At 33.8% G+C, this 23,297-nt stretch overlaps 2 protein-coding genes across 5 annotated transcripts; one reads left to right on the forward strand and one right to left on the reverse strand.

Moving 5' to 3' along the window:
* Positions 1–845: 845 nt before the first annotated feature.
* LOC113398810 (poly(U)-binding-splicing factor half pint) lies at positions 846–7,375 on the reverse strand. Of its 4 annotated transcripts, none has more exons than XM_026637741.2 (12): positions 7,117–7,375; positions 4,730–4,829; positions 3,859–3,912; positions 3,573–3,792; positions 3,161–3,364; positions 2,932–3,072; positions 2,675–2,823; positions 2,135–2,598; positions 1,901–2,041; positions 1,734–1,826; positions 1,453–1,573; positions 846–1,014 (listed from the first exon to the last, which is right to left on the reverse strand). In XM_026637741.2, exons 1-12 carry the CDS (start codon positions 7,123–7,125, stop codon positions 905–907), a joined length of 1,806 nt encoding a protein of 601 aa, XP_026493526.1. In that variant the 5' UTR covers positions 7,126–7,375; the 3' UTR covers positions 846–904. The 4 variants fall into 4 exon arrangements, with proteins under 4 accessions (XP_026493526.1, XP_026493527.1, XP_064072949.1 ...); XM_026637742.2 differs by lacking the exon at positions 7,117–7,375 and adding an exon at positions 4,428–4,650; XM_064216879.1 differs by having other exon boundaries at positions 3,573–3,912.
* Positions 7,376–8,016: 641 nt separating this feature from the next.
* Positions 8,017–13,443, forward strand: LOC113398812 (microfibrillar-associated protein 1). Its single transcript, XM_026637745.2, has 9 exons — positions 8,017–8,309; positions 8,450–8,643; positions 9,739–9,950; positions 10,439–10,551; positions 10,654–10,835; positions 11,255–11,379; positions 11,930–12,073; positions 12,406–12,502; positions 13,217–13,443. The coding sequence occupies exons 1-9, from the start codon at positions 8,237–8,239 to the stop codon at positions 13,400–13,402; spliced, it is 1,326 nt and encodes a 441-aa protein (XP_026493530.1). The 5' UTR covers positions 8,017–8,236; the 3' UTR covers positions 13,403–13,443.
* Positions 13,444–23,297: the final 9,854 nt, after the last annotated feature.

Below are 23,297 nucleotides of genomic sequence, written 5' to 3' on the forward strand. Positions count from 1 at the left end.
ATATAGTCCCCTTAAGCTGTTTGTTTACCTTAATCACGAGTTCTATATTATAGTGATTATATCTATATACTAATATTATGAAATAAAATTTGTTTATTTTTATGTAGGATAATAATCTCCGAAACTAAAATCAAATTCTAAAACTGTTTTCATTGGTCGAGAACTACGTTATTTCTATGTGCTTTAAGGTATAAATATTCGTATACCACTTTTTTTTTAATAAACTCCATCCGTGCGAAGCCGTGGTGGTTCGGTAATCGTGTATAAATTATAGCTTAAGATTATAAATGGCAATTTAATTTTTTGCATTAGTATACGAATACTTATTATGCCATTGTAATTTGTTATTTTTTATGTACTTATGACGAGGAAATCAAAACCTCAACGGTAATCGGTTGTTACAAACGTATATTTAAAAAAAACTTTGGAAGTAGATTTAATTGAATCAGAACAATATGTAAAAAATTTGTTACCTAGCTTAATAATTACGTAAATTGAACAAATCCGGATAAAAAATTGTATTCAGCAGTTGTTGGGGATCCTTACTGTAAAATAAATAATAAACAAAATATGTATTTGGATACCACAACTTGCTCTGTAAATAGTTTGGCAATCTTTAACATACATATATCGACTTAGTGTTTGGGTGAAATAATACGATTGGTAATTTTTTAAAACCGTTAGGAATTGTAATGTTACTTACATCGTAGTTATTAATTTATTTACTGTCAATTGACTTTTCCAAAAAGCACTGGAATACAGAATTCTAATAAATATTATTTATTATTCAAAATTAAAGAAGTCATATTTCACATACAATAAACTCAGGAGAATAAAAAACGACAGAGGGGCGTATCGTTATATTAAAACTAAGAATGTGAGGCGAGACGTTGCGATGTGAAGTCTACCCCGAGAGGTCTCCGTGGTCAAAGAGGTCCTGGTCGTAGAGCGCGGCGCGCACCGTTCGGCCGCCGAAGTAGCGCCCGTCCAGCGCGCCCGCTGCCGCGCCCGCCTCTGTGACACGCAAGCGTGGTCATACATTTAATTATGGTACATTTTAATTTAGTATACATTTATTTACTGTAGTGTATTTCAAATCAATTTTATTCCAGTAAAGTTCACAATGAAGCGTTTCTGAATCGTCGATATTAAAATACTACCACCGTTTCGGAAAGCAGCCTCCAGCGAGAAGTAACGGCAACAAACTCACAGTTGCTCTTTTAGATATATATGTTATAAATTATTTTTTTAAAAATTGCTTAGTGATATATCTTTTATATTAATAGACTTTGAGACTCTTTTAACTTTAGCATGTATAAACAACAATTATTAAATATTGTTATACATATTTAGGACAGAGTCTGCAGAGTTATACTTATAAAGTTACTACTATTAGCGAAACACGACATTCGTTGTCCTGACAATGAGGACATACGGTATAGCGGTACACACCTTCAGGCTCGGCGAATTGTACAAAGATCTTGACGTTGGCGTGTGCGGGGTCATCGTCCTCGTTTTGCCGCTCGTTGTATATCACGAGTCGATCCACTCGACCCCATTTCGAGCACTCCTCCTGCGTGTTTAGTTGACAATTTATATATTTATATATTATATATAAGATATAGAAGTGTTTACAACACTTCTATATTGAATAATTTTTTTTGACTTTGACTATATATTTTATTATTTTTTTAAAAGATTACAATGTAACTAATAGTAATGAGTGTACTCACCTGAATCTCGTGATGCAACGCTTCATCCACCTCCTCGGCTGACACCATATTGCACAGAAGCACCGTGCGAGAAGCGCGACGCCGCATCAAGCGCTGGAAGGAAAGAGATTTGTTACATTTGGCGATACAACACATAACACGCGACAACAGCGACGAGCGAGTCATACCTGCATGACGAGGTGCCGCGCGGACTGACCGGATATTGATAGCGACTCTTGCTGCTGTAGCGTATCTGGCGAGCTATCCAGTAATTTACGTTGTAGCGCCGCTTGCTGAACGCCACCTTCAACCGCTGCAGCAGTTTCCGCCTGAACGAATAAAACGAAATTTGTGTCATTTTAAACATAATTATTGATACATAGAGGTAAGCATACTCGAATATATATATAAAATGGCCGTACCGCTGTCGGGCCCCGTGCTCGTGGTGGTGGCGGTATCACTACACCAGGCGGTGGGATGACTTGAGCCGGCAGCGCCGCACTCACGCCGCCTGCCAGCGTCGTGGGTAACGCACCCGGTAAGGCTGCCGGGATCGCCACAGGCAATGCTCCTGGCAGTGCTGCTGGTATGGCACCTGGCAGGACGGCAGGAAGCGCGGCTGGAAGTGCCGCCGGCAATGCGGCCGGGAGCGCGACAGGTAGCGCAGCTGCCAGTGAAGGCAGCGCGGCTGCCGGTGACAAGCCGAGAGCGTTGAGCTTGGTGAGGCCAAGCGCGACTGCGTTACTGGCCACCGCGTCCATGGCTTGGATCTTGGCGGTCGCAGCGGCGGCGGCCACGGCGGCAGCGGTGGGCATCGCGGACGCCTGGGGGGGGCCAGCCAGTGCGTTGGGAGGAGTAATGGCTCGCCCCACACGTAAGTATTGACCTGCGAGGAAGGAACTAAGTCAGAAACGAAGGATGAAATGCGGTTGGATAGAATAGAACGCGAACCGAGGGCTTACCTCCAAGGTCGAATAGGTTCATGGAAGCGATGGCCTCGAGAGCGGCGGGTAGCGTGGCATATTCTATGAATCCATATCCTTTGTGTTTGTGCGCCGACGCGCCATATGCTAATTTGCAGTACGTGATCGGTCCGAACGCCTCGAAAACACTGTAAAATGATGACAAAATTATACACTTAAAAAAATATATATTCATATACTTGCGACTTGGAATTGCAAACACCCATGACGCTTTCGAATTAAACATGACTTCTTACTTTTTTATATCGTCCTCGGTGAGTTCTGGATGTATGGAAGCCACATAGATACGGTTATATTGTTTAGCTTCTTCTTGAATTTCGTCAATTACCGCCTGCGCTTGTGGCATATTAGACGGACGTCCTACCACCTTTATATTCCTAAAAACACATTTTTTTTTTAAATATTTTGTACATATTTAATTTAAATAAGTTTAATTTTACAACTGGATAATAGTAGTCGTCGTACCTTCCCCCGAGCATAACCCCGTTCATCTGCTCGAGGCTGAGTTGTGCCGCTTCTGGTATTTCATACTCCACGAAAGCAAAACCTTTGTGTTTCTGCGTCACAGGATCCCATGACATGTTAATGGATTTAATGGGTCCGAATGGCAAAAACGCTTGCCTAATCGTATCTTCCTTCAGCTCGAATGAAATCGACCCCACATATACTCTGTAAATAAAGTATCTGATAAATTTATGTTATATCAATTAAAGCAACTATATGTTTTGAAAAATAAAATCTCAGATCTTTTCAGCAAAAAATCATGGACTCGACCAGCCATAGCGGGAATCTCAAAAAATCGCTCTCATCACGCTTTCTACATTGAACGGCAATAATCATAATATACCATGTATATTTTCAACGAGTTCATTCTGACCTGCACATGAGAGCTAGCGCCTGCTGCCGTTGCACCTGCGTGCGCTGCGTCGCCATCTGCTGCTGCTGGTGCGCCAGTGTCTGCTTCATAAGTACCATCTTGATACTCTGCTCCATAGCGTACTTCTTGGCCCGGGCCACCGCATCCGCCTGCTCTGTTGACAAGCGCGGTAGCGTGCCTCCGAGGATAGCCGGGAGCGTCGAGCACTTGGCGCCCGGACCTGCGCACGCTCTCGTTAGGTCGCCGCCACACGCGCGCGCACCAGACTGCTCGCACACGCACCTACCTGTGTACACGTCGCCCACCTGCCGGAGGTCGTACACGGGTGCACCGAGGAAACCTGTAACATAAGATCGAATGAGGGGGAGGCAATGCACACGGGCGGGGGGACGCGGCCACGCCTCACGCTGCCACTCCACGACACGCATTCGCCGCGGCTACGCATTCGTCCATACCAGTCCCTTTCGTTCACGTACGATTTTCGGTTCTTTGTTCATTATCAAATGATTGTATATTCCTGATCGCACACCGATATTTTTGGTCGAAAAACATTGGAAATGATGTCAAAAATTCGTCCGAGCTGATTTTGGCGCACGTTCCATTTTTGTTTTGCCGTTTTATATGAGCTGAAATCGTTTGACTTATAGTAAAGAAAATTATGGTACATCATCTCAATCAGTCGAAGCTCGACAAAATATTCCAAATTGATAAAAATCGCACATCATAAATATTCGTCCATCCTCATAATCCTAAATGTACTCAGTAAATGTCGCGAAAGAAACCGACGAAGCCGCGGCAGCGCACTCAAACCGTCATCAAGCACCCGGGGACAACGTGATATAATGAAGTAAGTACATTGTGAAACCGGCGGGGAGCAGCCAAGGCGCCGGGGCGCGCCGTCGCGGCCATCGCCTAAGCCTTTACCAATAACCTAACTTATATCTAGCCTGAAACAGAAAGCAGAACACTGATAACTGAGGGGCGAAAAAGGTACAGAAGTCAGAAAGAGGTGACACGAGTGGTGCGAGGCCTGGTCCGGCGGAGAACGCGCCGAGGCCGCTCCGCGCCGCCGCCGCGCCTGCAACAGCGAGCACACGCCGGGGCGTTAGACGTGCTGCACTAGCGACTGCCTGCCGGCTCGCACACGCGCTACTCACCGGTGGCCATGACCACGCCCGCGCCCGCGCCTGCACCCACGCCCGGCACCGTCGCCATGGTGACCATCCCAGACAATGCAGCGCTTTCGACGCCCTGCAACTGAAATATTTAACGCTATAAACTTATGTCGGCGAGGATAGACAGTATAATATGTCATGGGAAAATATAAAACACGCTTTGCTTTGTGAAAAATTATCTTTTTTATAATACAAATTTAATTTATATACAGCACACTAGGCACACATATACATTTTAATCTATGTTCTAATTTCTCTATGGTAATTAAGTATTCTAGAATGTTTCACAAGCTTGTGCCTCGATTTATGCTACTACCAAAGAATTATTAAAATTTCAGATCACACATTATTTAACATAATTAGGTATGAATCACTCAACCTCAGAGTAGTTGATTTTCATATATTTCTCTAAAATTAGTAGCTATCATTTGTTACTTTAAATATTTAAGGAATACAATCATCTAACTGTACAACTACTACATTGAAATGGAATGAATGGAAAATACAATAACTAAGCCATTTATCGTTTAAATTGGTAAATTGTATTTCAAAATAGATTTAAAAACTACAGCTATTATACAGAAGTGATAATATTAATTGAAATTCTAAATATTAATAAGCAAAAAACCTAAAAAAAATTTAAGTTCAGTAAAATTTGTTTTGTATTTAATGGATAATATCCAAAAGTAACGATTATATTCAAAAGATTTTTCATTGATAGAAAGCTAAACATTCCTGAGTGCTATAGATAAAATATATCCTATCATTTTCTTTATTAATAAACTTTACTTGTGAAAAGCCCGTGCGGTTGGTCATTGATACCTACAAATCAATATGAGATTATTATGAAAGTCAAGTTTTATCTCAATTAAACATTTAATAAAACCTGATTTAAAAATGTTTTACTTTTGTATATCAAGAGTTTACCAATTTTTAATAAAAATTAATATCAGTTAAATTATTATATGTAAATTTAATGCTTTAAGAGCCGAGAAGGCCCAGTGGTTAGAAAGCATACATCTTAACCGATGATTGCAGATTCAAACCCAGGGAAGCACCAAATTTTCATGTGCTTAATTTGTGTTTATAATTCATCTCATACTAGGGGGTGAAGGTATACATCGTGAGGAAACCTACATGTGTGGCTGTTACTGTAATGCTTTCACAAAACAAACTTGAAAGCATGAAAGTATCTATAAATTAGCTCCATTCACAAAACAATTAGCTCATTAATTACGAGGGTCAAATTTTATTCTACATCTAAATTTCACTAGCAAAATTACATACTATCATACTCATATCAATTGATAGATTTAGATACTTATCAAATTAATTAAAATAAAGGTAGGTATTTCAGACTGCATGAATATCCTGTAACAACTATAGCGTATTAAAACCATAGGAGCAAAGACAAGTAAGGAACTTAGGTAAAGTATGGATACTATATAAATAATTGAGATAAATAATGATGAATCTGGAATAATCTGTCATGTATTGTGAATAAACTATAGTATAAGGGAATGTCAACTAGGGGTGTAGTCGGAGCTTTGATCAAAGATTTAGAAAAATTGTATCAACAGAAAAAAAAGAAAATTATGCCATCTGATTCTTATAAGGATGAAAGTCTCTAGGGAACCAACTAAAGTTAGATTACTTGAAATACTAGAAAATCCAAAAAAAAACTTTAGCACATACATTTAGAATATTTCATGATTTAATTTTAATAAATATTGAACTGGTAAGAAAAGACATAAAGGTTTTACTTTGCATCAAAATCTTGCAAGTAGTTGCTAATTCATTTAATACTGTAATATATAAAATTGTGGCTGTCCTTTATAAGACACTAAGGTATATCCAATCTTCATTTATTTAATGTTTAGTTGTAAAATCTTATCTGTGCTATTGATAAATGAAACATTGATTGAATTTGAATGTGATTTTGAAGCAAGCAGAGTAGAAATATCAATAACTTTCATGAAATATGAACATAAATATATCGTAACATACTTCACTGCTTAAGCAATGGTAATTTTTGGTAGTACTAAACAGTACTACCAAAAATTATAAATTTAACATAATGTTGAACTGGTGTGAGAGAACTCTGTAGACCAAACATTATTGCTAAGCATTCATTTTCATATGTATGCTGATCTTTTTACAATGTGCATTGTTACGTAATGATAAAAACCAAATAAATCAACCTAATTTTTTTTTTTATTGTTATAAACCTTTTTAAAATATAAGCAATTTGCTGTAAAGCCTAATTGTTTCTTTAAATTTCTTTCAGGCCAACTAATTTTAATGTAAAGGTTATTTTGAATACATTAATCATATCAAAGATGCAGATGCAATAAATTTCAAACACTTACCAATTCCATATTTGTCTTTCGGTTCTAAACTAAACTTTTGCCCTCCATAAAATGATTAAGAAACTGAATTTTAACACATTTAAACTCACAATAACTATCTAAAGTAATGTTAGAGATTGATTCAGTAAATGAAATCAAATATTATGACTAATAAAATCTACAATATTCTATTATTATTGGTAAAACGATGGTAGATCAATTTTTTTCGATTAGCAATAGCATGGCAAATTGGCAGATGGCTGTTGGCAGTTGGCACTTGGCATAGAAAATGTTATTTTTAAGTTTACAAACAGATAATGTAACGCAAAATGATCAAACCATAGATTTGAATGGAAAATGAAAACAATCCTATAAAATTGATTTAAATCACAGTGTTGTTAAAAAGAATATTATTCTCATAAAAAATCTTAATATATTCAGGGATCACAAAATATTAATTTTACATCATTGTTCTGTATAGCGTATAAGCAACGTAGTTTTTTTATAGTCTATAAAGAACAACGTATAATAAATTAGGTTTATTTTTTAAGTTTTGACACAAAAACTACTTCTGCTTATTATAGTTTCAGGTCAGACATAGGTCAATGCAATTTAATGTAATAAATATATATTTGTATATAGGTTAATATGGCAATATATGAAATAGGTAGGAAATATATTTAAATCTATTAATTGTATTAATTAATTTATAAATATTCTAGTCTTCTACTTTTTTTAACCTTAATCTGAATATGATATTATTATGCCAGAGGTCACATTCGGTCTCTTGTTATCATACTTGAATTAATTAATTTGATTGAAAAACCTGCGTATTGAAAAACTACTCTATAGAATACATTACTACTCTATAGTCTGTGGTTAGGTAATCTGTCATCCCGCATCCGTATTCCCTATTCCGTGTTATGCTTATGGTTATGAGTTTTAGAGTGAGTTTTGACTCGTGTGTTACAAATTTCTAAATAGATAATAATAAATTATTTGAGAAGCTGCAAATGTTTCCGTTATGTTATTAACATGGATGTCTTTTTTCCTTTGATATAATAAACTAGGATTTGCACACTTTGTGAGAGTTGTTTAGCATATTCAATTTCAATATAAATAATAAATAACAAACGTAAAGATGAATGTGTTACCTGCTCAACCGATTGGAATTCAGAGCACAGCAGGAGCTGTTCCTGTTCGAAATGAAAAAGGTAATAAACATGTAATTTATAAAAGAGTAAACAATATAAAATATATCTATAAATATACAAATGTCTATTCAATGAAATTGAGATTTATCAACGTTTATTAAACGAATAATTAGTAAATGTTATGTTATTTCTTATTACAGGTGAAATATCTATGCAAAAAGTAAAAGTGCAAAGATATATATCAGGTAAAAGACCAGATTATGCCCAAGGTGTCTCATCTTCTGAAGAATCAGATGTAGAAGATTTTATAGAACAACAAAGACCCGAACGAAAACATCAGATTGCTCAAATTATCACCAGAAAAGAAGATTTGCACAGTGATTCAGATACTGAAGTAAACCATTTTGAATATTTATTTGTTACTATATAACATAGTCTGTTTTATATCTTCATATAAATTTATTTAAATTATTTAGTATTTCTTATAACATATACATATAATAGGTCATAAAAAAGTTCTCATGTAATTATTGGATAAGCATAACAAACATATCCTAGTTTAAACTGATTCAAACATGTTTAATTATTGAAACATGTATGCTGATACAAGATTGAAAAAAACTAAAACAAGTGTAGTGTAGTTCATACACTTGAATACTTTGTTTAAATAAAACCATGCCACATTGACCCATAAGTACGATTTAGCCACATTTTAGAAATGACTGATGAATATGGGTCTTAAATTACAATGTGCAGTTAAAAGGCACAAAGCCCATTGTAATTAGCAATTACAATATAATTTGTGCAGGCCCATATCTGCTGCAAAACTGGCAAACAGGAATCCATATTTTTAATGTGAGTGAGAGTCTTTTCACAGATCAAAGGGGCTTAGATCTTAGATTGCTTGGTAGTAATTTCTGCCACATTGGTCTAGTGGCTAGATATAAGGCTGCAGTTACTTAAGTACTATGTGGAAAATCCCCAGGGGGCTAGGCCGATATAAAGTTTTCAGTCCAATTCTTAATGTATGATTGTGTATAATCCCATGCCTCGGAAAGCATGTAAAGTAGTTGGTCCTGCACCCAAACTTTTTCCATTTGTGTCAGATTTGCCATTAAATAATGGGAGTACACCTGTGTTTGTGTACATGCATGCATTAAAATCTGGCCTTTGTAGTTGTCTAATCTCTCTTGTTATTTTTCTTAGTGATTGCATGCAGGTGCATTGATAGTATATGAAATAGTTTATCATTCCTACATACCTAGTATCTGTGTATGAAAGTGATCACTGACTAATTCTTTTTACTCTGTCCTATATTCACTTTTGTCTAGTTTTCTTAATGCTTCATAAAATATAATTTTTATTTTGCTGACAAAAGAGATTTTTTTTTTAATTAAATAATAGGTTCAATGACAAGAAAAATTTCTGCAATAAAATATTTATTTGCTGTATCACTTTTTTTAAGGTTTTTGAAAATTAAATTTTACAGAAAGATGATCCTCGCTTACGTCGTTTACGAGTCGCGGCACACTCACCCCCACGTCGTGCTGAACATAAACCTGAAATCATTGATGCGGAACCAGAACCAGAGTCAGAGTCTAGTGAAGAAGAAATAAGGCATAGTTCAGAAAGTGAGGATGAATTAGATGAAGAAGAAATTGAACGACGTCGACAAGCTGTAAAAGCTAAACTTGCTGCTAGGTAATTTGATTATACTGTTGCAAATGAACAACGAAACTCAGTACTGCAACTCACATGCTGAGTTTGTGTCATGGTTGGAGGATTTGGGAAAACATTGTGTGGAAACCAGCATTGTCAGCAGGGTTCCATAAAATTCTATTAAAATAAATCTTCCAAAGTAGAGAAAAGATCTTTGTCGAGATATAAATTTCCAAAAAAGCCACTACGTTTTTAGCTTTCAAATAGACTTATATAATAATAATTATTTATAAAACATAATTAACATTCATAATACATTATGAATGTTAATTATGTTTTATTATTATATTATTTGCTACCATGGCATTGCTATAAATTATGAATAATTGAATTTAATAGGGGAAAGGCCACTGATGCAAGTCATTACTTGCCCCTTTATTCCAACATAATTTACTAATACATTATTTTAATTCTATAATGAATCTTAACCAAATCATCATTAATATAGGTATTTGTTATTAAATTATCAGAGAAGCAGAAAAGGAGGTTCTTGGAAGAGATGATGATGAAGAAATGTTGGATGGTGACCGAGAAGAGAGTGGTTCGTCGGACACAGAGTACACAGATAGTGAAGAAGATACAGGTATTTAATCATGTTAATCTTTAAACTCTAGAACAAGGAGGCCGATTATCAACAGATAAATCAAGGAACATATTTATTAATAAAATTTGGTGTCGTTTATAGGTCCTAGAGTAAAACCTGTATTTGTGAGAGCCTCAGACCGGATGACAGTGGCCGAAAGGGAACGTAAACAGAAACAACAGAAAAAAGAAGAGTCAGACGCTAGAAAAGAAAAAGAGGAAAGGAGAAGAGAAGCACTGAAGTTAGTTGAAGAGACGATTCGCTCAGAACAAAGGAATACACAGGTTTGTTCATATCACCTGTTCTTTTTTGTTAAATACTTCTATGTGGTTTAACTGAGACAGTCAATAACAACACTTAATATATATATATATATATATATATATACATATAGGCATATAATTTATTATATGATACTCGTTTTCAATTACACATCTTATATTAAGTCAATCCATGTAAATTTTCTACATTAATAATATATATTTAAACTAAATGCAAAGTAATTTTGTAGTCAACAATTAGCCCGTTTCCTCTGAAGATTCAAAAATTATCTACTGCTTTTTAGGGTACATATCTTTTAAATTCTCTATTGAAAACAATTGATTAATTATAATTATGATATTGACATTGTACTTTTATTCTGCACAGCATTCATTTATTTATCATATTCAGTATAATTTATGTGTTTATATTTGTGTTATAGTCAGAAAATAAGGAAGGTAATATTAACGACATCTGTACGGACGACGAAAACGATGAGTTGGAATATGAAGCGTGGAAGTTGCGTGAAATGAAACGTATCAAGCGCGACAAGGAAGAGAGAGAAGCGTAAGCATTCGCTTTTTATTATATTCATAATTTTAGTATTTATCATAATAACAATGATATTTGCATTGCAAGCAGTTCTTTTTAATTAATTAATATTTTTGTTACGGTAATATAACGTTTCTATGTATTTAAGTATATATGCATTATTTTATGCCAGGAGGAGTAAATATATGTTTTTTATGATAAAGGTGGGTGACATAGACATTGACGCCCTGTAAAATATTAACCGTTCCAACAGCGTCAATGTGCCATCAACCTTGGCATCTAAGATACCCGTGCCTGTAGTTACACTGGCTCACTCACTCTTTAAACCGGAACTCAACAACACTAAGTAATTAAATATTGTTGTTTGACGGTAGAATATCTGCTACCTTCCTAGCCGAGCATAATTTACATATTTCATGCAATTTTATAATATATTTGTTACGATCTCGAATAAATGTATGCCATTTCAAGGTCAAATTTATTGATCTTCTAAGCATGCAATAAAATTATTAATAAAGAAAGACAAATTTAATTTTATGACAATTTTCCTTTATTGTATATATAGGATCGAGAAAGAGCTGTTGGCGGTCGAGCGCATGCGCAACATGACTGAGGAAGAAAGGCGCGTCGAGCAACGGCTCAATCCTAAGCTGGTCACTAACAAGTCCGTTAAGGGCAAATACAAGTTTTTACAAAAGTATTACCACAGGTAAGTCAAACTATATGTTCCTTGTAAAATGTTCTAGTTTCTGTATATGAGGTCATATTCAAACTGACGTTTAGAGACGTTAACTACAATTATGTTATTGTTATATGCAACGGATTGGTGGGATATATCTTAAGATCGTCAAGAGATATTTAGAAATCAAATTGTATACATATTTTTCAAACCGAGTTTCGGTGTATATTAGAAGTCAATATGGTCCTCGTATTGTGCAGTTCACTGTGGTCGACTTTTAACTTGTATGCCATATTAAATGGCTGTTTTATGTGCTATATTATATAAATAAATAATAATTTTAATAACTTATTTGCTTACAGAGGTGCTTTCTACTTGGATAAAGAGGAAGATGTGTTTAAGCAAGATTTTTCTGGACCAACATTGGACGATCACTTTGATAAGACAGTTTTACCAAAGGTAGGCTGTTTTTTTAAAATCATTGATAATTATTACGTCGATAGCTGTCTTAGAGATACGGCCGACTCTGGTACTTATTTCTTGCCTGTATCTATTTTTTTCATTGGTGTACAGTTTCAGAAATGCTGATCAAAGTCAGATTAAGTTATTACACTTTAAGGTCATTGGTCGATTGCAGCCGATGACGTACTAAGCCAATGAGCGTTCAGTATTTAGTTGAATTACTAAATCTAAAATGTTCCAGTTTCAGAAACTGTATTAATGTGTGCCAATGTGGCGTATTGGTGATAAGCGTGTTGCATTTTTTTTTAATGTCATTTGTAGGCGGACCGTTAATGGTAAGTGGTCAGCACCGCTCATAGACATTGACTCTGTAAGAAAAATTAAACATTTCTTACATCACACCAATGCTACACAAATCTTGGGAGCTAAGATGTTAGGTTTCTTATGCCTGTAGTTACACTTGCTTACTCGCCTTTCAAACCGGAACTCAACAATACAAAGTATTGCTATTTGGCAGTAGAATATTTGATGAGTGGGTGGTATCTATCCAGATTGACTTGCACACAGCTCTACCACTAAGTAAAGCAAATCAACGCGCCTAGATTTCAAAAAAAATATATACACCATTTTTAAACAAAATCCGCTATTGGAGTGGTTATTAGCGCTGTAGTTAAATTAGAAATTATGTAACTTTTTTTTTTTTTTATTTAGGTTATGCAAGTGAAGAAGTTCGGTAGATCAGGTCGAACCAAGTACACACATTTGGTCGATCAAGACACTACTGAGTTTGATTCAGCTTGGAGCAATGAAGGCTCAGCTGCGCGACTTGCCAACTTCCGTGGAGGTATGAAGCAAGTCTTCGACAGACCGTCGGCTAAAAGAAAACATATTGCGTAATTTAAATTATCATGTAAAATAAAGGTTTCTATGAATACGAATGTATTGTTTTATTTTGTCAATGGATATTTATTGCTCACAAATAAAAACACGAAATTATAAACATATTGTATTTTTTAACAAATATACATTAAGTAAATATAAGAAAGATATCTTGGTTAACGAATGAGTTCTAGGGCCTATTTTTTATTATTTTTAGAATAGCAACGATGACCGCTATGTTAAGTCATCATAAACATTTGCTTAATAGAGCTATTTTGTCAAGCGGAGCAGGCATCATAAGGCAACCCCTACCACCCTCACTGTGGACTTCTGCAATATAAGGGGACTCATCTCCAACTTGAACGCCGTTCACTTATACCTTGAGACTTCGAAGCCGGCCTTGCTCTTTCTTACCGAGACCCAGATATCCTCTCCTGCCGATACGACTTTTCTTTCTTACCCCAGGTACAAATTGGAAATATCCTTTGTACCACGAGCTGGGGTGTGCGTTTACGTCAGAGATGTTATCTGCTCTCGACGCCTCGGCAGCCTTGAAGGGCAGGACTTATCGATTATCTGGCTGCATGTAGACTGCGACGACCGTCCGCGAATCTACGCGTGTCTATAGGTCCCATAGCGGTAATGCCGAAACCGACCGACTGGTGGAGCACGTCAAAATGGCAATGAGTCGTCAGTAATGTCGCTCATATCCATTTGTTTTCCTCGCGTCAATACGTGGCTATTTTTTTTCATCATCAGCCATCCAATGTGAGAGAAGAACAAGCCGCGATTAGAATCGTGCGGGTCGGCCTCTGTATCGCTGTACTTATGGTGTACGCGGTGATCGCGTACCCATTGTTCCAGGGAATTCTAAAAAAATTAATTAATCTTTACTTTGAATTATTATTTTGAAAATTAATTATTACTTTGTATATTATTTTATACACGCTAGAAAAATAACCGAGATGGTTCAGTTATTAGTATACGTGTTATTAAGCTGATGACAGCGAATTTAAAGGCAGACAAGCATCTCGGATATCTTATACGTAAAATTTGTGTTTATAATTCATCTTATGTAGGTATGTTAATAAAAGAAAACATCAAAGAAAACCTGTATGTGTTGGAAACCTGTAAATATGTCACATGCGCATATACCAGCCCGCATTGGAACGGCATGGTAAATTGTGCTCCAATCTTCTCCTCAAAAAACAGGAGATGAGGCCATAGCCCAGCAGTGATATTTAGAGGCCTAACCTAACTAAACTTAGCTTTATTATAATTGTACACTCCAAGTTTGCTATTAAAAAACTATTCTTATTTGTAACCTTACAGTTTTAGGGAGTTGATGATTATAAATATTTGTCATTGAACATTGATTTGACATCCATAGAGCTAATGAGAACAAGCAGTGCGCTCGTTGAAAGTTACTTATAAGTTAAATGAACTATAATTATTGGTAGAATTGCTGTTGTGTCGCAATGTGCCGTTACACTGTACAAAGGCAATATCAAAAAAGAGAATATAAAATGAGACTGCATTTCATTGTATGTTAATTAAAGGTGGTCTCAAAATACCAAATAATAATAATCATTGCAATATTCAATTACTTTTTCACAGTAGTTGTCTTGATTGTACGTGCAGGTAAAGTTCGTACAAAACTAACCTCCTATTTCCACAAAGTATGCATAATGTTGAAATTTGCATAAATCCTTTCTTAGTAGCGTTGCGAAAGGGGTAACTGTTAAATTTGAAGCAATCAAACCTTTAGTTCAGCAGATTTAATAATGAGTACTAATACTCATTACTAAATCTGCTATATATATATATTACGCTTTTATAGATATATAGATTTGTATCATAATAACTATAAGGTTTAAAAACCACAATGTTATAAAATAAATATGGTACACGTATGAATTAGAAACGAATTTAGTAAGAATTTCGGTAACGAAATTAGTACGAATGAGAAAAATAAAGATAATTCTTATAGAATCACACAGCTATTCTATTGTATTGTTCTATTGATTTTTAACGTGCTTTAATTTTGCACAATAGCGTGGCTGGCAGCAACTTTATAATGGACTAATCTCCATACTTACTCCTTAATAGTAAGGAGGCCTTGTTATAAAATCGAATATTGAATTAAATGTTAAACTTTAAATTTAAATAATTAGCAAAAATAAAATCAAAATATTTATTCAAGTAGGCTTTTACAAGCATTTTTGAATCGTCATTTTATAAAACTGTAATAAGCAAAGCCATCTATAAATATAAATATCAATTACAAAAAGTTCAGCAAAAAAAAATGTAAACATTTTGATTCTTTGTTTGTTTGAACACGCTAATAACAGGATCTGGATCCGGTTGATTCTATTTGTTTCAAATTTAAATAGCACCAAACGGGAATTATACCGTCTCTAACAAAATAGTTACATTTGGCTAAGGAGGATATAGTTAACATTTGATTGAGTATATGCAATATATCAAAATTAACATAACACAAAACTGAATCTGGAAATCTCGCGTAGGAATCTTATCAGAATTAACCTGTGGGCGTATTACCATATGACCAATGGGCGTATTTGAATTACGCGTTAAAAGATTTTATCATATAAATATAAACCAGTCTTTGCGCATTTCTCAGTATATATATATTTTTTTTTTTCTGTTAATCTGATGTCATTTATTTCTTACTTATTGTGCAATAAAGTATAAAAATAACTTCACATTCAATAAGTGGAAATTTACCATAAACAATGGTTTGAAATTTAACCGGAAAAGCGTATAGGGCGCACCAATAAATTGCCGCTATGTGATATACAAATATCAAAAGAGCGTTTGTCCATTTAACATCATTTTTAAAACCAAGACGTTTTTCGAATGCCCAAAACAATTCACTTAAGGACAGACTTTGTGTATTTTTCGTTTTTTCCATCGTCACTATTCTAACAATATATTTTGACTGATCCTATTACGCTGTGGGACATTTAAGGTAACTTCGATATTTCATTTCATGCCATATGCATAAGCTAATAAGATGTGCAAATAGGGTTCCATATTATTTGATCTTAATTATATTGGTATTATCGATTGTTTCGTTTTCTTGGAATTCTAAAATATACTTCAATGCATTGAAGTTTTGAAATATTGAGTATTGGTAAGTGTTTACTTATTACATTATATATATATATATTACCCATTGACTATAATTGGTGGTAATTCTTTGCTCAAAAAGCCCTACAAAGGCCATTCAAAGCCCTATAACGTCAGCCTATAAGGGGTAAGTAACCTAGACGGAGTAGGTACCACCCCCTAATCACATATTCAACTAACAAACAGTAATACATAGTATTGTTGTGTTCCAGCTTGAGTAATTGAGTTAGTGTAACTACAGGCCCAAGGGACATAACATTATATGGCCATGTTAGGAATAGTTAATATTTCTGACAGCACTGACGTCGCGATGGTGTGATCACTTAATATTCCGGCTGATTTCGAAGTTCGCCCAAACATTTCTTAAAAAAAAAACCTAGTGGCGGCCTAGTGGTCAGAAGAGTGCAAGTTCATACTTGGACAAGCATACTGAGTTTTCTTGTGATTATAATTCATCTCATGCTCGGCGGTGAAGGAATTTCCAGAGGAAACTTGCCCCTGTAACCTTTTCCTCAAGAGATGAGGTTTGCTCTGACTGAAAAAAAAACCAAGAATTTTATGCTTTTGGTATTAAGTATACTAATTGTATTTTTAATACGTAGATCTATTTTATATTTGTTCATCAAATTGGGCAAGTTTGAAGTTTAAATAATTGAAATTTTTATCAACGTTCTTTATCTTTTCTAGTTCTGTTTAGTTAAACCAATATCTCTCTCATTCTGTCATCATTAATTTCAAATTAGAAAAAAGAAGACACTGGCTATTTAAATGAAAAATGGAACTGGTTTTGGTGGAGGAGAGTAACTACTGAATTTTTTGCCGGTTCTTCTCGGTAGAATCTACTTTCCGGTGTTAGCTTTACATTTAATATTACACTGTAAAATGACGATTCAAATTTACGAGCGTACTTGAATAAAGAAATATTCTTTAGGTATTCAATTATTGAACTTTATTATGATTTTGACTTCATACTAATCATTCCTTATTTCCCTATTTGACTATATGTATGTATATAAATTGTACAGATATTTTATAACTAATGCAATCTAGATACATAAAATGAAAATACATATTTTTTTTAAATTGAAACACGAGCCTCAATTGTATTCAATTAATTAATTTTTAAATAAATAGTAAATAATTTTCATACATATTACGTTCCCATTTCTAAAACATATAGATCAAATATGCAGAACCATTTCAATTTTATTTTAGAACGTTAATCATATAATTAAAATTAATATTGTAATTAATTAAAATTGTAACAAGGAATATTCCTTGTTACAATTTTATTGTATTCAGTATAACGTTCTCTTTTTCTAGCCTCGACACAAAAAATAAACTCTAAAAATTAACAAATAATATTTAAGCCTATTATAATTATTATCGTCACATGTATTATGTAAATTCAGTCGTAGTGTAAGTCGGAGGCCGCACACCGAACTCGCCGCGTGCGTCATTTCGTAGACCGTACTATGCATGAAACTTACGATCGCTCGTACCTAAATATAATTCGTAATAAACTTAGCGGTCCCCCGACGCGAAAATGACGCTTGGAATATAAATATATTTGAAATTACATAATACATGTGACGATAATAATTATAATCGGTTTAAAATATTATTTGTTTATTTTCAGAGTTTATCTTTTGTGTCAGGGCTTTTTATAATTTTTAATTTTATTTTTATTCTCAAATATCTTCCATGTACAGCTTTCGATCACCTACGATTTTATTAATTATGCATAGAATATTTACATAGATTGCTCAAAATATTAACCTTTTATTAATCTTTAAATCCCAAGTTAAATAATATTATCGAACGCGCCTCGACTTCGTGTAGGTGTCTTGATTTTCCTTTATTTCATATTGTAATTTTGTTGTTTTTGCTGAGTGCAGAGATTTATAAAAATCAGTACTCGTCTAGTTGTCGAAATTCTACAATATTCATTTTTGAACAAAGTGTGGAAAATTCCTTCAAATATATTTCTTTTTATTGATTAACATAACATTTAAACTCACTAAATATTTATATAATATGTAGATATTACAATACAAAGAATATTGAACCAAGCAATCTGTCTCGCCCTCGAGAGACATAATATTGTTACATTAAAAATTATTTTTATAATTTTAACTTTTTTTAAATTGTCTAAAACGTCATAAAAGAGTCAATTCGCTTGAACCCGTGCCGTTAACCCATTTCTTACTTCCCATATATTGGTGTTGCTAACCCAATACTTCATTTTGGCATTTTCTTATAATTTAAATAAGAAAATAAATTACATTTATTTTATCGGTTCGGTGAAATAACTATTATAATTATATTTTATTATTTAATTCGTTTGCTATATTTGTTTGGAAGTCATTTTGCATCGTTTCAGATTAATTTATTAGCCGTCACCCCATATAAAGGTTAGTATTTGTTTGAAAACAGTTGAATTATTTATTATGACAGGTTTATTTCACCTTACAATTGGCTTTTATTTATTTAAATAATTATTTCTTTGATTTAAATATGGATATAATTCCATTTTAATTTAGGGTATTGTTGGTGGTGATACTGGCCACACTCCCTAAACCTTTCAAAGTTTCTAGAACTTTCGATTCGTCCTTTTTGCATTTTTATATCATCGGTTTAACACCGAATTCAAACTTCAAATTCGATATACTGAATATATCGGTGAGTTTTCCTAATAGTTGAGTTTCTTAATTTGCGATTGATTAGCATTCAGTGCTTAAACAGCATATATGTTTTCAAATAAGTATATTAATAATGGAGTTTTGAAGTCGATAAAAACTTTTACAACATGAATCTACCGATCTTTAAAAATTGTAAGTCTTTAATTCTTGTTTTTGCTTAAACAACGCAACAAACTAACGCATAGTTTGCAATTCAGAAAGCCGTAGTCATATTTAATTTGTGATTTACAGTGATTTTTGACCCATTGGAATGATTCTCCGCAGGACTTTGAACCTCCAGAAGGTAAATTACTGCTTACATTTCTCGTTGAAAAGTATTTATCGTTTGGTTATTTACTTAATTATTCAACCTGTATATTTCGTATTGCAGGAGGTTTTTTTTTACCCACCACATGTATTGGAAATTTAAAGCTGAAATATTAAGTGTGGAAGGCTGCTATTTCCTGGTTGAGTATGTCCAGATAGCTGCTGGTGCAACTCCAAGGATGACATGCCTGTTCCCTTAGATATTAGCAATATTCACATGTAGCTGGAAATTTGGTGATGTACCCACTTTTATTTTTATACAAACTTAGTTTATACCGTCCTGGCGAACGACTAAAAACCAACGTATAAAAAATATCAACCCCTATTTCTCCCCTTAAGCGTAAAATATCCAGAAACGCTTAAATACGTATTTACTCATTTTTAATTAGTATCCCAAAAAAAAAAGTTTCATGTTTTTGATTTAAAAAATGACGGAGTTCCATAAAAACTTTCATTCCTTATTTCACCCCTTATTTCATCCCTTATTTCCTTCATTATTTCACCCTCTCAGAGGTAAATTATCAAGAAACGCTTAAATACGTATGTACTCGTTTTTAATCAGTAGCACATAAATAAAGTTTTATGCTTCTAACTTCAAAACTGACGGAGTTTCAGACTAACCTATATAAGAAATGTCAACCCCTATTAAAACCCCTTTAGAATATCTAGAAACACTTAAATACGTATTTAATCAGTTTTTAATCAGTATCTCAAAAATAAAGTTTCATATTTTTAATTTAAAAAATAACGGACTTCATTAAAAATTTAATCCCTTATTTCACCCCCTCAGAGGTAGAATATCAAAAAACGCTTAAATACGTATTTACTAATTTTTAATCAGTGTCACAAAAATAAGGTTTCATATTTTTTATTTAAAAAATGACGGACTTCCATAAAAACTTTCATCTCTTATTTCACCCCCTCAGAGGTAGAATATCAAAAAACGCTTAAATAGGTATTTACTCATTTTTAATAAGTAACACAAAAATAAAATATCATGCTCTAACTTAAAAAATGACAGACTTTCAGACTAATCTATATAAGAAATATCAACTCCTATTAAACCCCTTAGAGGTAGAATATCTAGAATCACTTACATACGTATTTAATCATTTTTAATCAGTATGCCAAAAATAAAGTTTCAACTTTTTAACTTAAACAACGACTGACTCCCATAAAAACTTTCAACCCCTATTTTACCCCCTTAGTAGTAGATTATCTAGAAATTCTTAAATATGTATCTACTCATTTTTTATCAGTTTCCCAAAAATAAAGTTTCATGTTCCTAACTTAAAAAATTACGGACTTCCATACAAATGTTCGACCCCTATTTCACTTCTTTAGGGGTAGAATTTCCAAAATTCGCTCCTTAGTGGGTGTCATTATATGGTAGTTTATAAGTGTACAGCCTAAAATATAAGGTTATGATTCTAGTTCTTAAAAATGACAATACTTTCAACAACTTACAACTTTTCACCCCCCTTTTCAACCCTTTAACCTATGTCCTTTCTCAGACTCTAGACTATGTGTGTACCAAATTTCATTTAAATCGGTCCAGTACATTTGACGTGAAAGCGAGACAGACAGACAGATAGACAGAGTTACTTTTGCATTTATAATATTAGTATGGATTAGTATGGATTAAAAAATTGATTCATACATTTAGCTCGAATAGGTGTGTTTAATTTATAAGCCTAAATTAGTTATAAAATACTACTGTGTTACAGCTATGGTGTATATTATCTCATATACGTGTGTTGTGCATTTTATAACTAATAACGCATACATACGTTAATATATATACGCTAATTTGGTTCCAAATAATTTAACTTGAGCGTGTCTGTACTTATAAAATATTTTTCTGTTAAAATGAGTAATGAGGCATAATATCAACGCAGTAAAATATCACATATTTTAACGAAGTAGTTTTTTGCCTCGGTCAATAAAAATGAAAAAAAAACATTAAAAAGTGACATTGCGATTAAACGCAAAGACTAGCATTCGCAGAAGGTGTTAATATAGTGTTCATTTTGGTGCGCAAAATCTATATCTATACTAATAGTGTAAATACGAAAGTAACTCTGACTGACGCTTTCACGATTAGAACAGAATTTGATGTAATTCGGTATGAAGCGATATTGAACCCCAAGGAAGGACATAAGACTACTCTTTCACTAACACCAACCAAACCTTAAAAAGAGATGTTAAACCGCGGGCGGCGACTAATAGAAAATAAAACACCCCAATCCATCTTTATTTTACCACTCCAAATTCCGATGGGATGGCAATTAGATCGTATCGATCAGAAAAGTTCAATGACTTTCGATGGATGTCATTTGGACCAATTGCCTTAAGATTTGCAATCATTATAAACTACTTAAGCATTACAATAATAAGGCAGCTTAAAAATTTATAGACATATCGAATTTCTACACGAACACCGAGACCCGGTATGAATTGAAGACCAATTTGAAATTCAGAATAAAACAAATTAACCTGTTCATAATATTTCTGCATCGCAGCATTCTTACATACAATGATTAAAATCATATTATTCTTCACGTTTAAAACTTTAAAGAATTAACTGAGTTGATAAAGGTTATTAGTCATGTTTTAACGCAGGAATTGCTTTTAATATTTTCGCTTTAAAGACTACAGTTTCACGAGCCTGGATATTTTACACTTCCAGCGTATAAAAGCGTAGCTAATCTTGCAGCTAATATTCTTAAGGATAAGTTAGCTACATTATGCAAACTACTGAGCGGGTTCGTATAAGTGGACTTATAGGAACTCTAGTTTGATCACGATCTAGATACGATAGAAACGGCTATTTTAACCGGTTTATGAAAGCACTTCTATCGTTAAAAACTTTGATATTCAAGGCCTTTACTTCAAGACGAGACCGGAAAAGTTTTCAGCTGATTTATATTTGATAGGTACTTTTTCATTTGCATAAGTCATCTTTTTAATTGTTTATCTTATTGCGTATATCAGTTAAGATAGACTAAAACTGTCAGTGTTGTGTAAGGTTATTGTTTATTACAAACTAATATAATACCTTTTTACAGCAGTTATTACATTATTATAATTTATAAGAGGATTCTGTCTGACAGATAGCACCGTGAAGCAGTTATTATTTAGCGATTATGATAATATGTTAAATTATATAGAGAATAAATAAGTTATCTTTGCTATTATCATTTAAAAGGCCTGCTCTGCGTTCATACGCCTCCACATTCCTCCAATGCGGGACGTTGAATACACATGAGACATATTTTTATATCGCATTCGCAAGTTTCTATAAGATAGATTGTTTTAAAGCGACGCAAAAAAAAATAATTATAATTAGAATTCAGAAGCGTTTGCCCTAAGTTTGTACCTGAAGTGTTTCGGTTATTTACTTGTTTCAACCACTAGACCATCACGGCTGTACCGTCATACATTTTTTAAAATAGAATGTATGTATATCAGATTATGTCAAAGCAAAAATTCAAAGTGAAAATTTAAATTGTGGTAATTGTCTCATAGATTGTTATGCCGCTGGCCTCGCAAACACTGCTTAGTAGAGAAATAAAGTTTTAAAAGCATAAACGCGAACAACGTGGGCAGATAATAAAAGTTTTTGTCCCCAGACAGCTGTTATGAAATGTTTGTAGGAGAGTGGAGACGCAAGGTTTTATAGCTATTTTAAAGACGGGCAATGTCAAGTTGAGTCTTTATCACATAACTTTATTAAAAATGTACGTTATTTA

The sequence above is a fragment of the Vanessa tameamea genome, chromosome 14 (assembly GCF_037043105.1).
Source record: "Vanessa tameamea isolate UH-Manoa-2023 chromosome 14, ilVanTame1 primary haplotype, whole genome shotgun sequence".
NCBI classification, from domain to species: Eukaryota; Metazoa; Arthropoda; class Insecta; order Lepidoptera; family Nymphalidae; genus Vanessa; species Vanessa tameamea.

Coding starts and splice junctions, on each gene's coding strand:
- LOC113398810 (XM_064216879.1), bottom strand. Junction 3,913..4,729: donor GGGCGTGGTCATGGCCACCG/GTGAGTAGCGCG, acceptor CTTATGTTACAG/GTTTCCTCGGTGCACCCGTG. Junction 3,365..3,572: donor GCGCTAGCTCTCATGTGCAG/GTCAGAATGAAC, acceptor CTTTATTTACAG/AGTATATGTGGGGTCGATTT.
- LOC113398812 (XM_026637745.2), top strand. CDS start 8,237: ATGAATGTGTTACCTGCTCAACCGATTGGAATTCAGAGCACAGCAGGA. Junction 8,644..9,738: donor ACAGTGATTCAGATACTGAA/GTAAACCATTTT, acceptor TAAATTTTACAG/AAAGATGATCCTCGCTTACG. Junction 9,951..10,438: donor AAAGCTAAACTTGCTGCTAG/GTAATTTGATTA, acceptor TTAAATTATCAG/AGAAGCAGAAAAGGAGGTTC.